Here is a 17,479-nt window from a genome sequence, read left to right on the forward strand (position 1 = left end):
GCAGAGTCTGAGGCCTGCCTAGGTCGTGTGGCTGCGCTGCAGGCTGAGCTATGGAGAAAGCCCCACTTGGAGATTTCTTCGCTCCCTGAATGTTCCCCCCTTTCTCCATCTTGCTCTGCTCCATCCCCAGCCGCAGCCCGGCGTCCCCGACATGTTGCTGTGCTTGCAGAGCTGGACTTGGCCCTTGACCTGTACAGGCCCCTGTCCCCACCTGTCGGATATCCACCTTGCCTTCTCACCCCTCTCTCTAGATCCAGTTCATGCCCCATCTATCTCACCTCCATGTCCCACCTACGTCCTCTCTACGTCTTTTGCTCTCCCCCAAACCACCCTCACGGTGCCTTACCTCCTGGCAGCCTCAGGGAAGGAGCACCCGGTGCCCTGAGCCCACAGGCCCAGCCCTGCACAGCACTGCACACACCACTGTCATGGCGGCGCCCGGGGCTGCCGCACAGCATCCTGGGAGTGGTAGTTCCTGCAGCTCCCAGCAGGCCCAGGCGAGGGCAGAGGGGAGCAGTGCTGTCAGCCGGGAGCTCGCCCAGAGAGCCCGATGTTCGGAGCACTTCACACCAGGAACTTTGGACTCGGCTGCTTCTGGCCACAACGTCCCTGAGCTGCTCAGGAAGCACAACTGTCTCACCCTCTGACAGCTGGGCTGTGCAAAGGAGGCTGCAGTTGCAGGCTCAGCTCTGCCCTGTTCCAGCAATGCACTTCCTTACAACTGGAGCACTGGCACGCTTGCTTCTTGCTTCAACGGAGCAATCGCCCACCGCTTTGCACACCTCTGTGCTCGTGACAATGGACACCACCCCATCCCTGCACACACACACACACACACACACACACACGGAATCACAGAATCACAGAATGACCCGGGTTGGAAGGGACCTCAAGGATCATGTAGTTCCAACCCCCCTGCCTAGCAGGGCCACCAAACATACACCTTTACTAGATCAGGTTGCCCAGGGCCCCGTCCAACCTGGTCTTTAACACCTCCAAGGACGGGGCATCCACAACCTCCCTGGGCAGCCTGTTCCAGGGCCTAACCACTCTCCTAGTGAAGAACTTCCTCCTAACATCCAACCTAAATCTTCCCTCTTTTAACTTAAAACCATTTCCCCTAGTCCTGCTATTATCAGCCCTTTCAAAGAGTTTACTCCCCTCCTAGGAGTAAGTTCCCTTCAGGTATTGAAAGGCTGCAATGAGGTCACCCCGCAACCTTCTCTTCTCTAGGCTGAACAAGCCCAACTCCCTCAGCCTGTCCTCATAGGGGAGGTGCTCCAGCCCCCTGATCATCTTCGTGGCCCTCCTCTGGACCCATTCCAAAATCTCCATGTCATTCTTGTACTGAGGGCTCCACACCTGGACACAGTACTCCAGATGGGGCCTCACAAGAGCAGAGTAGAGAGGGACAATCAACTCCCTTTACCTGCCGACCACCCCTCTCCTGGATGGGTGGAGATCCCATTTGCTTTCTGGGCTGCCAGAGCACACTGCTGGCTCATGTTAAGTTTCTCATCTATCAGGACCCCTAGGTCTTTTTCAGCCGAGCTGCTCTCAAGGACAACTCCTCCCAGCCTGTACAGGTGCCTGGGGTTCTTCCGGCCCAAGTGCAAAACCTTGCACTTTTCCGTGTTGAACCTCATTAGGTTCACCCGAGCCCAGCTTTCCAGCCTGTCAAGGTTCCTCTGAATGGCATCCGTTCCCTCCACCGAATCGACTGCACCACTCAGCTTGGTGTCATCAGCAAACTTGCTGAGGGTGCACTCCATTCCCTCATCGATGTCATAAATGAAGATGTTAAAGAGCACCGGTCCCAAGACAGACCCTTGAGGGACACCGCTCGTTACCAGCCTCCACCTGGACATAGAGCCATTGACCACCACCCTCTGTCTGCGCCCTTTCAACCAATTGCTTATCCATCTAGTTGTCCACCCATCAATTCCACTTCCCTCCAATTTGGAGATGAGGATGAGATGGGGGACCATGTCAAAGGCCTTGCTCAGGTCCAGGTAAATGACATCGGTCGCCTTCCCTTCGTCCACCAATGCCATCACTCCATCATAGAAGGCCACAAGATTAGTTAAGCATGACCTTCCCCTGGTGAAGCCGTGCTGGCTGTCTAGGATTACGTGCTCGTTCTTTATGTGATCGAGCCTGTTGTCCAGGAGGATCTGTTCCATAATCTTCCCAGGCACGGAGGTGAGACTCACCGGCCTGTAGTTACCTGGGTCCTCCCTGCTCCCCTTCCTGTAAATGGAAGTGACGTGACCCTTCCTCCAATCATCCGGGAACTCACCTGACAGCCACACACACTTACCACCGCGTCCTTGCACACCCTCTTCCCACAGAGTCCAGAGCACATTAATGTCTTCTGACACTCACACTCACAGAGAAAATGTCAAGGGGGAGCATGAGCATGTACATAAAGGATGTACGGACCTACAGTTAAGGATGTGGTTGTGCATCTGAGTCTGTGCCTGCAGACAATGCAAGCGCTATGCATTGTCAACCAATGGAAATGATCAAACAGCTGCTTTGGGACAGACTGTCTGTAGGGCTCAGGCAGTGTGGCCTTCCAAGGTACTTCAGGTGTCTCAAAGAACAGAGGCAAGCAGTGATGATTCCTTTCTCTCTCGATTTTAATACTTGAAGGTAGAGCGCTTGAGAAAGACTTTGGAGGCTTTCCTCAGCCTCCTCCTTTCCTTGTACCTTTACAAAAGCGGACTGCCAAAAACCAAGAAGACTGGACACACTTTTTGGGTTTGGTTGTTTTTATTTTTTTTAGAATATTATAATATATATAATATATATTATATATTACACATAATATATAGTATATAGTACATAATTATATACTATATATATATTATATAATATATAATATTTGTTGTTGTTGTTTTGGTGTATTTTGTGAATTTTTTTGGTTTTTTTTTTTTTTAATCCAGTCCAATGAAATAAATCCTCAGTCATACAAGGGATGAATTTTTAAGGTCTTGCTGCTGATGGACCACACTCCACTTGAACATCAAGTGGAGCAGGAGGTAGCCTTCATCCAGAAAGGTGGAATCTTGATAAGATGTTGATGTCTTATGGAGAGGAATTTCGGTGTCCCCCAGGCTAAGCCAACACACAGGCACAGATTTCTGGATGGTGACCATCACTTTCTGCCCCTCTCCTGCTGCCTGGTCACTCTTCATCATCGGTATCCAGCAGGAGATCACGAAGCCCTGGAGGCACGGTGGTATCCAGCTCATCATCTGAAACTTCTTCCACCAGATTGGAAGGAACCAGTCCTCTTGTGCCGTCTGTCAGCTCTCCCAGAAACCAGCCATCCTCATCCATGTCTCCACAGATGTAAATGTATTGTCCAGCTGTCAGTGGAAGCTCGTTTTCTGGGTCCTCATTCGGGCCCTCAAAAGGATTGTAGCTGTGACGAGCTATGAATCTTCGTATTGGTGGTGATGGTCTGCGACAATGCATGATGCAGACTGCCGCTGTCCAAACGTTCGGCTCCCCCAGCTTTTCCTGGGGTTTGGAGCATTCCCGTTTGGGATTTCCGTGCGGCCTCAGCTTTGTCCCCATCTCCTGGAGCTGTGTGCAGTTTTCCTCCAGACCCTTGCCGAGTGCTCCAAGTTTGACGTCAGCCTGCTGGACACTCTGCAGCTTCTGGCACGCTTCTGGGCCTTCAGGGTGGTTGTGGGCCTTCAGGGCCTGGCACTGCCTCTCCAGGTTGCTCAGGGCCTCTTGTTGCTCTGCAGCCTGAACACCCACCTCTGCTACAGCCCGACGGCAGGCCCTGGCCCCGCTGCAGGAGGCGGGTGGCTGCCCCTCCACGTGCTCCAGGATGTAGTGCAGGAAGCGCCTTCTCTGCTCCTGCAGCTCACACTGGAGGCGCTTGCTCTCCACGGCCTGCTCTCCACGGGACTTCCAGCAGAGCTGCCGCTGGACTTGCTGCTGCATTCTGCGGTCCGCTCTGCTGCTGCCGCTCCTCAGTAGCGCCTCCGCCAGCTGCCGCTGCAGATGCCATGCGTGGCGGATGGTGTCGTTGCGCCGCTTCTGCAGCAGCTCCGTCATCTGGCGCAGCTGGGCCTCCTTCTCCCGCAGCAGTTGGCGAATCTCTGCTTCCCACTGCCTCAGGCTCTGCTCCCGCAGGCGCTGCAGCTTTGACACCCGCACCCGCTCCCACTTGGAGCGCAGTTTGTCGGCCAGCAGCTGCCGCTCCCGCTCTGCCGCCTCCTGCCGCTCACGTCTCTCAGCAGCGCAGCGGCGCTGCAGCTCCTGGGAGCGGAGCCGCTCACCCTCCAGCTGGGCCTGCAGTGCCTTCAGCTCCTGCCTCTTCTCCTCCCACTGCGCAGGGCAGGCAGGGGGCTGTGCCGGGCCCCGGCGGGGTGAGGGCCGGCTTCCAGGGAGCCCCAGGTCTTCCTTGGCTGTCTCTGGCACCTAGAACCAGAAAATCATACCATAACAGAATGGTCTGTGTAGGAAGGGGCCTTCAAGACTCTCCCGTTCCAAGCCCATGCCAAGGGCAGGGACAGCTTCCATTAGCTCACGTTGCCCAGAGGTGCCTCCAGTGGTGTCTGCGGAGCCTCCCCTCCCTCCCCAGGCTGAACAATCCCCACTCTCTCAGTGTGTCATCTCACCTGGACGTGAGCGTCCTTCATGGCCGGTCGACTGGAGCCCTGCTCTGCACAGTGGCGGCGCAGAGCTCCTTCTCCGTCCTGGGAGCAGGACATTCCGTTGCGGAGCTCGTCTTCCAAGCTGCCCACGACGTACTGGTTGAAGAGCCTCCTCTCCAGCTCCAGCTGCTGCTGGAGGTGGCGGATGCAGGCGGGCTGCTCCCCATCCGTCTCCCAGCGCAGCTTGCTGAGGACGTCCTGCAGCTGGGCATGGGCCGCCTCGCTGCAGCTGGGGGGGTTCCTCAGCACCTTGGCCAGCTGCTGCTGCAGCTCCCGAGCCTGGCGCAGGGCTGCATCGCACTCCCGCTGCAGCAGCTCCTTTGTGGCGCGCAGCTCGGCCTCCTTCCAGCGCAGCAGCTGCCGGGTCACCGTCGCCCGCTGCCGCTGCTCCCACTCCTTCAGCTGCTGCTCTTCCTGGGCCTGCTGCTTCTCCCAGGCACAATGCAGTTGGTCGGCCAGCAGCTGCCGCTCCCGCTCTGCCGCCTCCTGCAGCTCACATCTCTCGGCAGCCCAGCGGCGCTGCAGCTCCTGGCAGTGGAGCCGCTCGCCCTCCAGCTGGGCCTGCAGCACCTCCAGCTCCCAGCTCTTCTCCTCCTGCTGCGCAGCGCAGGCTGCGGGCTGTGCCGGGCCCCGGCGGGGAGAGGGCCGGCTGCACTTGCCTTGTCCCCGTCCCGCACTGCCTCGCAGCACGGCCATGGCAAGATCTGAAGCTGAAGAGACCTTCGGCCTCCAAAAGCTCTGGCCAAAGGCCACCAACAATCGCTCTGCTCTCACTCGTGGGGTCTGCAAGGACAGCTGCCCCTGACCCCGTAGCGCCCACTGCCTCTCGTCCCTGTCGCAAGGGTGTGCAGACAGTGAATGCCTTGGGGGTGCTGCGCCAGCACCTTCTGTGCTGTGTGCTGGCCCAGCTCATAGTGGAGGGCGGGGCAGTGGCCTTCAGCTATTGGACAGTGAGGCCTTCTGGCCCAGCTCATAGTGGAGGGCGGGGCAGTGGCCTTCTGTGCTAGATTCTGCTCATAGATTCCACGTGTGAGAGGTAGATGTGTTTTTGCGGCGGAATTTGTCAGTATTATCAAGCTCATCTGGAGTTATAAGTTCAATGGTGCCATGCTTATTTGGAATTGTTTTAATTATTTTTTAAAGAAACTAAGGAGTATTTAAAAACCAAACAGATGGAAACACACACAAAGATGAAAGGAAACAAACAACAACAACAACAAATCCTTCCCTCCCCAACCAATCCAGACTCCGATCTTTCACTGGAATCACTTGATAAGCATTAACCCTTGGCAGCTGGCTTTGCCGTAATTGCTTCCCAGAGCTTGGCCTGCGTGCTTCTTAACAATATTATCTCTGGGTGGCTGTGGGTGGTGATGTCAGTCCTGAGAACGGTTCAACTTCACACTGGGGTTAACACAGTTTGTACAGGTCGTCCTGGCTCACCAGCACTCCCTGCACTGTGGTACCATTCCTTTTGACACCTTCATTCCTTGCTTTTATCCACCTGATGATGACTGACGTGTAACTATCCATGGTATCTCCAACTTCCTAACAAACTGGGATTTGAATCAAGGGACCTATCTGCTATCAGTTAGATGTGGTCACAGAAGAAACCCATCATAAAGCCCTTTGCAACGTGATGTAGTGTCATGGAGTCATTGATTGTAACACCAGTCCAGGAGGCCCATTGGGAACACGGTTGTTGGAAAGTGTCTAAGTTTTGATAAGAGATGTGAATGTGCTGGGGTCACCCTCTTGTAATTTATATGGTGGGGTGCCCTACGCACTCTGTTCTCTGAAATTTCTATAGACTATATCAATACCTGAACTGGCCAAATCAGTCTTTATCCTGAACCATTTGGATTGCCTTGGAGATGCTCAAATGGAAAATTCTATTTGTATTTAGCCTTGGAGCAATGTTCAGAGTTGTAGCGTGGTATAGTGATAGTGCTGCCCAAATCGAGTGTTCAGCTCAGTTCAGAGCTGACTGCTGGACCGAGAATCTCTACGATATTAGAGAACATATTTGCTCTATAAATTGTCCTGGCAAAACATAAAGTCATCTTTGAAAACACCACCTGGCAAGTCCACATGTTGTCAAATTGGACTAGACATGCTTTTGAAGAATTAAACTCACAAGTGCAACAAGCATTGCAAATGGCACTGCAACAACACTTAGTGCTTGATATGTTAAAACTTAACAGAGTGCATGTGGCATGCAAAGTGTAATCAAAGGGTAATGTATTTCTGTTCGTAATGCTACAGCCTTCCTAGAAGAAGCTTGAAGACAAGAGATCATAGAGCAAACATCTGAACTGTTCCACTCGGACCATCCTCTGACATTCTGGATGCTTCTCCTAACCAGGATTTCCTGCATATTGCACTTTAAAAAGCACTATGTTCTGGGAATGAACACTGACGTCACTCGACACCATGTGCAGCGGATGGGTGATCACCGTGTGAGCTGTGGAGGCTGCTGTGCAGGGCTGGGGATGGCACCTCCCCCATCTTAACTTAGAGGCCAGATGGGGATTGATTGGGAAATAAATTCCAAACTCACATTAAAATAAGTTTTGTATTGGCTCTGGTGTTCCGAACAATGTATATCTGGCAGTAACCTCCACCTGTGGTGCAGCAGTTTGGGCAGTGATGTTGGCAGTGTTTGGCAGATGCTGCTAGTGAGCTGTGTCTGCAGGGGCAGCACGAGTGCCACTCTGCTCTGCTCCCAGATTTATAAACACGATGGAACTCAGGTTGGAACAGATGGAAGAATTCACTGGGTCTGACGTCTTCTGCAGATCTGCAGTCGGTTCATGGAGCTGAAACAATTCATCTCCTTATTGCTCCTGAAAAAGATTTTGCATAAAACAGTTGATATGTGATCACTGAAAATTGGAGAGTTACAGCAACACAGGAAAGAATTTACAGAAAATGGCTTATTTTATGAGGAAAAACTTGCATTACTTCAGGAGTTTGGTGTAATTCTGTCTCCCGGCAGAAAGTTCCCAAGGTACAGACAGAAAAATCTTGGCAAAAATCATCAGGTACTGCACTTTCACTTGACTAAGTGCTATTGAGACATTGTATAGTGGAATCTGCAGGAAAGGTTGTGAGGGGATTTCCCCAAGGAGAAGTGAGATTTCAGGAACGGGACACACTCAGAAAACCCAGAATGATATTGAGGCAAATGTAAAAACGGCTGCTACAAAGCCAGTGATAACAAGAAAGAATTCACTTCCAGGAGTTTTTCAGAGCCCAGTTAAAAAGATTCACGGCACTGGCTGTAGGATCCTCTTTATTTCAAACAATCTGGATTTCTGAGCTAACTTTAGTTTACTTCCAATGAGAGCTGTGATTCAGACCAAGGTATTTCACAAGAAAACACCACTTTCCCAGAGTTCAGATTTGTTCCTAAGAAATCCCAACAAATCCCAGAGCTCTGGAAATAAGGAACTATAAGGGAAACAATGGCTGAGCTCGTATGTCTGCTTTGGGAAACCAAACAATCCCATTAAGTAACGCCCCCATGAAAGCCAGCAGCACTCTTCCACTGACGCAGTAAAGATCCCTGTTGCATACTGGTGATGGATTGGCTGCAATGGAAACCTCTTTTCTAAAGGTTAACAATCCCCCCAAAGCCTGGACTGCCTCATGGCTGTAACTCGTTATCTATCTGGAAAATGTCAGGTTGGCCGGTGTCCATTGTCACATGCAGCATTAAGTGTCCCGAGGTCTTTACCAAGGAAAATGTTTGTCACAGACAGGTAACTGCCAGCAAAGAACGTCCAGCATTGTCTGCACTGGAGCAAGCAAACAGCAAAGCAGAGCTTTTCACAAAGGACAAAGAGAAAAGTTCCCATGTGTACTGATCTCTACAAGAACCAACAGAATAATGGCAAGAAGGGATTACCTTATATCAGAGAGGTGTTGCAGTACAACAGGAGCTTCTCTGTATTTTGAATGTCCAGCCTGCAGTAACAAAGCAAGGTGGCACAGCGATGGAAAAAGGACTCGTTACTGCAGGCTGCCAGGACGGGCTGCAAGGGACCTGCAAAAGAAAAGGGTTTTTAAATGGCTGCACAGATGTTGGGGCAGAACAAATAAACTGGTGACTGATGGCTTTTCAGGGCTTTATATGCAACCGGAATAACTGGGTTGGTTCTGGGCACATGGTGCACAACTCAGGTAGAACTAGGAATGGCGTGGCATTGACTGCACCTACAAACCACCGAGTGCCATCCTCCTGAAGTGGAGTACATCTCATCAAGCATTATACGACACACTGAAGGCAACAGTATTTGTGGGCACCTGCTAGATGACACTGTCAGGTGAACAAACTGACCAACAGCAAATGCCTTCAGTGCAGAAGTGGCACCGTGTGAAGAGGCAGCAGCCCGTGCAGCCTCTGTCTGCAGCGTGTGCACCAAAAAGCCATCCTGAACACAGTCCTGCCTGTCAGTAAGACCCCAGAGATAGAGTCAGCAACTAAAGAGACCAAGTGACAGAAAGCATACTATGGATTTACAGTCCAGCTCGTGTCTAGCAGTTTGAGGCATGTTTTGTCAGAGCAGCCCAATGCTTTGGTCCATTAGTGCTTCAGAACAGAAGCAGACAGCAACTTGTCTATAGGCAACTGATTCTACCAAAGAGAAAAGCACTGCAGAAAGTCTTATCTCCAGCTGCTGAGAAATCAATTCCCAGTCCTACCTCCATTCAATTAAGCATGACTCCTCCTTCTCCAAGGAGGATCCTCTATGAGGAGCAACATGGCAAAACGTGACCCTCTCACGTTACTCCACTATCCTTCAAACCAAGGCATCTAGCATCTCAAGCTTGGATTCTGGCAGGCAACAGGTTAGGAGGCAGTGGGTTCTTTCCTCACCAATCAGATCTTACAGCCGCACTGACCTTCCTATTTAGCAAAGCCAGACCCAAATCTCTCTTGTGCAATATTATGGCTGGTTTTGAAACTTGCAGCACATCCCTGTAATGGGGGCCGTGTGTTTCCCACATAGCTGGATTTGGGCTTTGGCATGAAAATTTGCAGTTGCTTTCTTTGGAACAGCAACAACCTACCTGTTAAGGGAGCTTGATGAAGATTTTCCACTCTCTGAGTACGATCTGACACAGCATCTGTTCCACAGCTTTTAGCAGGCCACTGGTGAGATGATACACTCACATTGGAGTTATTACATTTCATTTCTCAAATTTCATTCTGTTAAAGACAGTGTTTCAATTAAGAGAATGTACAGGTATTCCATAGGTACTTGAAGGAAATCTAAGCAATGATCCCTACAGTCTCGCTGTATAAAACTCCGCTGAGAGTCTGAAAAAAAATTCAGGAGTTAACTGCTGGAATAATTCAAGATCTGCCCACGCTGTACAGAACACTGAGTCTGTTCTTTTGCACTTTACTTGGAGAATGTTCCATCCTATAACTTCTGCTCTCAATTGTAACACATGATTTTTTATAAAAAGAAAGATAACAAGTCAGCTCTTCAGTGTGCACATTGATGAAACTTGGTGAAATACAACTTTAAGAAAAGGTAATTTGAAAACTTCAATATTCTTATCAGAATCTCTGCTATTAGTTACCGTTCCAATGTTCTGATCTGATGATGTGTCTCTCAGAGCTGTTTTGTCACTCCCCCCCTCAAATGCACTTCAAGTGCTTTAGGAGCATCACTGGAATTTTGAATAAACTTGATATATTTTAGCAAAGCTGCTACAGATGCATGACTGAAGTACTTTGGAAAAATATAATCTTGATTGAACGCTGAACAGTGTTATTTAATTATAATCCAGGTAATTAAATTAATTAAACCAAGGAAATCACCTTCCAGTCACTCAGCTCTCACCAGGGAAATCGCTTCCCTGCCAAGCAGATGCAACCAACACAAGCTGCTACATCACTCTAGGGCCCCACTGAGTCTTCCCAAGGGGTCTCCAAAGGCTTCCCTGTTGACTTCTGGGAACCTGGGAACACTCACATGGAAGCCAGTGCCCCCTAATGTGCCCCAGACGTTTCTCAGGGCCCCACAATTAGCTCTACAGACATCCAGACATGCCCCAGAGCAAGTATGTGTGCTGTAGGGAGCCCAAGAGACATTCCAGAGCACCCTAGTACTCCTCAGTGCACTCATGGATGCTTCACCTGTGTCTAAATATGCCCTACTGGACTTTGTTTTCTCTTCTGGAGCTTTCCTTAGTTCTCAGCTTTGCTTTCTCATGCCATTTATCTCGCTCCACAGCTTTTGCTCGCAATATTCTCTCTTGCATTCCCACCTTCCAACAGAATCACAGAATTGTAGGGGTTGGAAGGGACCTCTAGTGATCGAGTCCAACCCCCCTGCCATGGCAGGTTCCCTACACCACGTTGCACAGGTAGGTGTTCAGGCGGGTCTTGAATATCTCCAGAGAAGGAGACTCCACCACCTCCCTGGGCAGCCTGTTCCAGTGCTCCGTCAGCCTCACCGTAAAGAGGTTCTTGCACACATTTGTGCGGAACTTCCTATGCAGAAGTTTCAGCCCATTACCCCTAGTCCTGTCCCCACGCACTACTGAAAAGAGACCAGCCGTGCCACTATGGCCCCCACACCTCAGGTATTTATAAACCTGGATCAAATCCCCTCTCAGCACCGCCAACGACAACCCTCTGCACTCTGCCAGTCAGACAGTTCACGACCCACTTCACTGTCCACTCATCTATCCCATACTTCCTCAGCTTTGTTATAAGGATGTCATGGGGGACAGTATCAAAAACCTTTCTGAAATCAAGGTAGACTACATCTACCACTCTAGCCCCGTCCACCCAGCTAGTGACATCTTCATAAAAGGCCACCAGGTTGGTCAAGCACGACCTCCCCTTGGTGAACCCATGCTGAGTACTCCTGATAACCTCCTTATCACCCAGTTCTCTGGAGATGGCATCCAGCACAAGCTGTTCCATCACCTTCCCTGGGACAGAGGTGAGGCTGACTGGCCTATAATTACCTGGCTCTTCCTTCTTGCCCTTTTTGAAGACTGCAGTGACATTGGTCATCCTCCAGTCTTCAGGCACCTCCCCAGTTCTCCAAGACCTCTGAAAGATTACAGAGAGCGGCTCAGCAATGACCTCCACCAGTTCTCTCAGCACCCGTGGATGCACCCCATGCACCCATCCCATGTATTTATGGACATTAATGTTTCCTAGGCAATCACAGACCACCTCTTCCCTGACTAAAGAGAAATCTCCTATTGTCCAGACTCTCTCATTAACCTCCAGGGTCTGGGATTTCTGAGGGAGAGCCTTTTCACTAAAGACAGAAGCAAAGAAGGCATTCAGTGTTTCTGCTTTCTCAGCATCCTCTGTTATCAGAACGCCTTCCTCCCCCCCTTGTTTTTTGTTTATTAGCAAACTATTAATATACTACAAAATAATAGCACTAATTACTAAGTAACATCACCATGCCAGCATCCCGACCACCTGCTTTAGAGATTTATCCTTCATTTTGTGTAACACTTCAAACACTGCAAAGAAACAAAGCAAGTGCAGAAACAGGATGCCACTTCCCTCAGGATTTTACAGACTCATTCATGTCTGACAGATGGAGGCCCTGACAACAAGAGCTGTGTCTGTCCATAACAAGGACTCACCTCTGCAGGTGCAGGGGCAGCTCTCAGAGAAGCCTTCTTCATTTCTGCTTTCTTCTCTTTTTGTCTTTTGACTGGGAGCTGGTGTCGATCTGCCTGAGGGAAGGGAGGCCCCTTCAGAGGGATCTAGATAAGCTGGATCAACCTCACTGGGCTGAGGTGAATGGGATGTGGTACACCCAGGCCAAGTGCCAGGTCCTGCACTTTGGCCACAATAACCCCATGCAGCGCTATAGGCTTGGGGCTGAGTGGCTGCAGGGCTGTGCAGAGGAAATGGACCTGGGGCTGTTGGTTGATGCTCAGCCGAACATGAGCCAACAGTGTGCCCAGGTGGCCAAGAAGGCCCACGGCATCCTGGCCTGTCTAAGAAATAGTGTGGCCAGCAGGAGCAGAGAGGTAATCATCCCCTTGGACTCAACACTGGGGAGGCTGCGCCTCAAGTCTTATGTTCAGTTTGGGGTTCCTCGCTACAAGAAAGTCATTGAGGCACTGGAACTTGTACATGGAAGTCTGTCCCTCGAGCAGCTCCCATTCATCATCAGCTCCCATTTTGCAAAACAGCAAAACTTCTACTGCAAATGGCTGCAGTCACCAAAGCTCAGCCCACTATCCAGGTATCAGCCTTCTCCCTTCTGTTTTCCATCTTAGCCCATAGTTTTGCTTCCAGAAATGGAACTCCTCTTTAACAGCCAAAACACAAACTAATACATCACTTTCACTGCTCCTTCCCGCACCCCCATAGGAATGGTTACCTGACATCCCCTACAGCACAGCACCTGCTCACAAGTATCATTCAAACTCTATTCTTTCATACTTCTTGAGAGAGGACAGTAAAAACTCCCTTCTGCATGGCACTAAGGACAGTCTGTCCCCATCACATCCCTCTGTGTGCTGAAAGCTGCCATTGGATCTCTTGCAGCCTGCTGGCTGCTGCTCACAAACACAGGGAACTGCACCACACTGATTCTAAAGAGAGAAAGGAAGAAACGCTGGTGGGAATGGGCACCCAAGGATTGCAGAGATGCTCCAGATTGTGACAGAGATGGAATATCAGAGTGCTGGGACATGATTGATCACTAAGGAAAACACTTGGAAGCACATTCAATCTGCAGAAGCTGTAATTACTGGGCACAGTCAGCTTTCCTATGGCTCAGCTGGAGTAGGCGGGTGCTCTCAGACATCTGCTCAGGGGCTTCAGCTGAGACACTTGCACAATGCTGGGATCATTCTGATGGAAACTATGTCTTCAGATACCATGGTTAAATCCATCCAAAATGATCAAGCCGAGCTTTAGCTCTTGAGCAGCACTTCTTCCCCACCCTTCACTACTCCAAGCAGCTCCAACAAACTTCTCAGAAGAAATCCAGGCCAGCACAGACCTGGCAGACCAGAACCAAGTGCAGCTGGTGGGACGGCAGTGCCCACTCCTTGCTTCCACCCTGCTCCAGCAGGTTAAGGAGTCTGAGCATCACTGGCCTTTTACAGCTCAAGACTTTCAGCACCTCATGCCAACATTTCTCACTAAGATACACCTCAGGCATTGAATTCTCTTCTCACTACCACCTCCCAGTCCTCTCCTAGGAACAGAAACCATTCAGATTCTACAGCAAACTACAGCTTCTGCACTGCAAGAGCACACTGAACCACCTGCAACAATGAAACATGGTTTTGGAGAGTGGGTTTGAAAACACACCTTTAGACAGCTGTCTCCCTGTAACCAAAAGGAAACCAAGCAGCAAAAGAAGAGTCCAGCCTGAAACATGCCCATGCTACTAGCCCAGGTTTTTCACAGTGAATGTAAAATCCATCCTGTTCTTGAGGTAACAAATGACCAGTGGGTCTCCCTTTGCTCCACCCCTTCTCCTTCAAAGCCAGAAAAAGAAAGAAAAAACAAGCAGAAGAAACCCAGACGTACCTTTCCACACACAGAGCAGAAAGTGGAACAGCAGTTGGTCTCCTTCCTGAGACATGGTGGGGAGCATCCCAGAGGAAGCCCAAGTTCTTTGCTTCTCTCCACAGGGACTTCAAGCACTCTTGGCAAGAGCTGCTTTGGTTCTTTCTTCAACTGCTTCCATCACCAGAATCTCCTTTGGAAAAGGAACACTAAAGAAAGAATCAGCAAATGAAAAAGAATGAGCAATAACCACTTTCCCAGCTTTCTTCTGACATGCAATTAAGACTCACGACTTGGGCAAGGTCTTAAAATCAGCTGGTTACAAGAACTGTCCCCAAATATATCCAGCTTCTGTACAGCTGCTGTTATTTCTGACAGCGAGTGTAATCACAGAATCATAGAATGGCCCGGGTTGGAAGGGACCTCAAGGATCATGAAGATCAATCACCTCCCTGTCCCTGCTGGCCATCCCCTCTTCTGATGGAGCCCAGGGGACCATTTGCTCTCTGAGCTGCAAGAGCACGCTGATGGCTCACGTTCTGTTTTTCATCCACCAGGACCCCCAGGTCCTTCTCTGCGGGGCTTCTCTTAAGGACTGCTCCTCCCAGGCTGTAGAAATGCCTGGGATTCCTCCAGCCCAAGTGCAAAACCTTGCACTTTGCTGTGTTCCACCTCATTAGATTCACCTAGGCCAACCTCTCGGTTGAGCTCCCTCTGAATGGCATCCCTTCCTTCCACTGCATCAGCCGCACCACTCAGCAAACAGCAGAGGGTGCACTCCATTGCATCATTGGTGTCACTGATAACCATGTTAAAAAGCACTGGTCCCAAGACAGACTCCTGGATGACACCACTTGTTATCAGCCTTCACCTGGACATCGAACCATGAATCACCACCCTCTGTCTGTGGCCTTTCAACCAATCCCTTATCCACCAGGTGGTCCACCTGTCAAATCCACATCCCTCCAGTTTAGAGATAAGGATGTGGTGGAGGGCCATGTCAAAGATCTCGCTCAAGTCCAGGTCAATGACATCAGTTTCCTTCCTTTTGTCCACAAATGCAGTCACTCCATCATAGAAGACCACCTGATTAGTTAGGCATGGCCTTCCCCTGCTAAAGCCACACTGACTGTCTTGGATCACATGCTCATTCCTTATGTGATCAAGCATGTCTTTGAGGTGTATCTGTTCTTCACCATCTTCATCACAGTTACACATTTGAATCAAATAATTGGTGTTGCTGTCACAAAGAAAACCTCTTTGTCTTCTACTCCTGCTGCACTACTGTGCTTTCACCAGAAGCAAAGGGAGAGGCCACCTCCTAGATCCAAATTTTAAGAAACCAACACCCAATAGGTGTCATCTGAAGTAAAATAGCAGAGAAATTAAGATGACTCTTCTGCATCCAGCTTGGATCACTCCCTCACTCAGGCACACCACCATCAGATCAAGGAGATGCTGCCTTCAGCTTAGAGACTGTATGGGAAATCACAGCTTGAACCTCTGATTAATCAGCTGAGGCCAGTGTTGGGTCAGCTGCGGGAGCACAGGTGAGAGTAATCTAGCTGTGCTCCTGGAAGGGGTGGATCTCGACTCCACCTCCTCTGAGACCTCATTTAAAGGCTGACCACCACTGAGGCAGCACCTCTTGGAGATTGCTCCCCAGTTGAGACTGCCTCAGCTTTCTGGTCAAAACATCGACATTGGTGAGTTTTCCTTTGCTAACAACCTTTGACTATTTACCACCATCTTGGTTAACATCTTTATATTAGCCACCCTTACAGAGACCATAAGGGTTTGGGCTTCCAAACTCTCAGCAAGCACTTGGATCAGACAGCTTCCTGCTGGGGAGCCCCCTGCATCACTTCTGCTTCTTCTGATTCCGAACCCGCAGATGCTTCAGAGCTCATTAGCATGGACTTCCTTCCTCCCCTCAGCAGCTGCTCCTGCACTCACCTTCATTCCTACTCAGATACCGGCCGCTTCCAGCACCAGCTGACCTGCAAGACACAGAAAGGAAAGGTGGGAGTCATGCAAACGCACAAGCCCAAAGCTGCATCACCACCACGTATGGCAGCCTCGGGAAGTCAGCTGCAACTACATCCTTTGTCAGAATGGAAACAGGCACTATCAGTTAAGTGTGACCTCTGAAGTCATTGCCACCATCAGAAATAGGCACTGAAATTGCTCACTTCACTGTAGCTGGTTACCTCCTTATTTTGGAAAATGCGGACATGGAATTGAAGGACACCAGAAAATTGACATCTACTTCATTGTAGGTGGTTAAGCTTGGAAGCAGGACTTGAGCAAGACATGCTTCTCAGCTCAGAATCACAGAATTATCAAGGTTGGAAAAGACCTACAAAATCATCTGGTCCAACCATTACCAATACTTCCCGGCTTAATCATATTCCTCAGCACCACATCCAAACGTTTCTTGAACACTGCCATGATCGGTGACTCCACCACCTCCCTGGGCAGTGCATTCCAATGCCTGAATACCCTTTCCGACAAGTAATGTTTCGCAGTGTCCAGCCTGAATTTTCCCTGGCGCAGCATAAAACCTTTCCCTCTAGTTCTATCAGTGATTACACAAGAGAAGAGGCCAAACCCCAGCTCACTACAACCTCCCTTCAGGAAGTTATAGAGAGTTATAAGGTCTCCCCTGAGTCTCCTCTTCTCCAAGCTGAACAATCCTAGCTCCATCAGCCGCTCCTCATAAGGTCTTTGCTCCAAACCCCTCACTACCTTCGTAGATGAAGACGTTCCAGAACCGCAAGGTTTTCTCTCATGGAAGGGCCCAAAACTGAAGAGGTCAGACCTCCTTCTCTCCATCATTGCTGTCATGGGGAAGGCTGTCCTTGGAAGTGCAGTGACTCATACATCCTAACTGCACTCCATTGATGGAAGCACAACGTGCATCATTGCAAATTGCTGGTGGGTTCCTGTGTTGGCGAGGGATGGATTCACCAGGAAAGAGTAGATACACAGCAGTTAGTGTAAACTTTCACTATCCAAGGAGGCAAAGGCTTGGTGCTGCCTGTCAAGCAGGTTTCAAGCAGCTTGCGAGACTCATTTGGGAAAGACAGGAGTCAACCAACGATGTCAGGCACGGGCTCGAACGCAGGAATACAGAAGGAGGCACAAGCCCACTGAAAGCATGAATTCTACCTGTGTTGCTGACAAGCAGTGCTTTGAAAGCTGGATTTGCACCCTTACCTGCCAGGACCACGACTTCTGCTTCGGAAGGCTCCCTGGCACTGCTCTGCAGTTG

The 17,479-nt window shown here is 50.1% G+C and overlaps 2 protein-coding genes across 4 annotated transcripts in view; both read right to left on the minus strand.

Annotated features, from left to right (window-relative positions):
- The window catches only part of LOC146753501 (rho GTPase-activating protein 32-like), a 38,718-nt gene that overhangs the window by 13,036 nt on the left and 8,203 nt on the right, over positions 1-17,479 (minus strand). The gene's annotated exons all lie outside the window — the stretch shown is intronic.
- Positions 2,412-14,576, minus strand: LOC146753503 (uncharacterized). Of its 2 annotated transcripts, none has more exons than XM_085528429.1 (5): positions 14,227-14,576; positions 9,756-9,894; positions 8,590-8,727; positions 4,644-7,525; positions 2,412-4,443 (listed from the first exon to the last, which is right to left on the minus strand). In XM_085528429.1, the coding sequence occupies exons 4-5, from the start codon at positions 5,373-5,375 to the stop codon at positions 3,190-3,192; spliced, it is 1,986 nt and encodes a 661-aa protein (XP_085384555.1). In that variant the 5' UTR covers positions 5,376-7,525; positions 8,590-8,727; positions 9,756-9,894; positions 14,227-14,576; the 3' UTR covers positions 2,412-3,189. The 2 variants fall into 2 exon arrangements, with proteins under 2 accessions (XP_085384555.1, XP_085384554.1); XM_085528428.1 differs by lacking the exon at positions 14,227-14,576 and adding an exon at positions 11,673-11,860.

Source organism: Coturnix japonica, chromosome Z (assembly GCF_054131305.1).
Source record: "Coturnix japonica strain WE chromosome Z, WE-NBRP24, whole genome shotgun sequence".
Lineage (NCBI taxonomy): Eukaryota > Metazoa > Chordata > Aves > Galliformes > Phasianidae > Coturnix > Coturnix japonica.

What these genes read in the sequence shown, in the direction of transcription:
- LOC146753503 (XM_085528429.1), bottom strand. Translation starts at nt 5,375, where the DNA reads ATGGCCGTGCTGCGAGGCAGTGCGGGACGGGGACAAGGCAAGTGCAGC. An exon ending in TGAAGGACGCTCACGTCCAG is followed by an intron (nt 4,444 to 4,643) that starts GTGAGATGACAC and finishes TTCTGGTTCTAG; the next exon opens with GTGCCAGAGACAGCCAAGGA.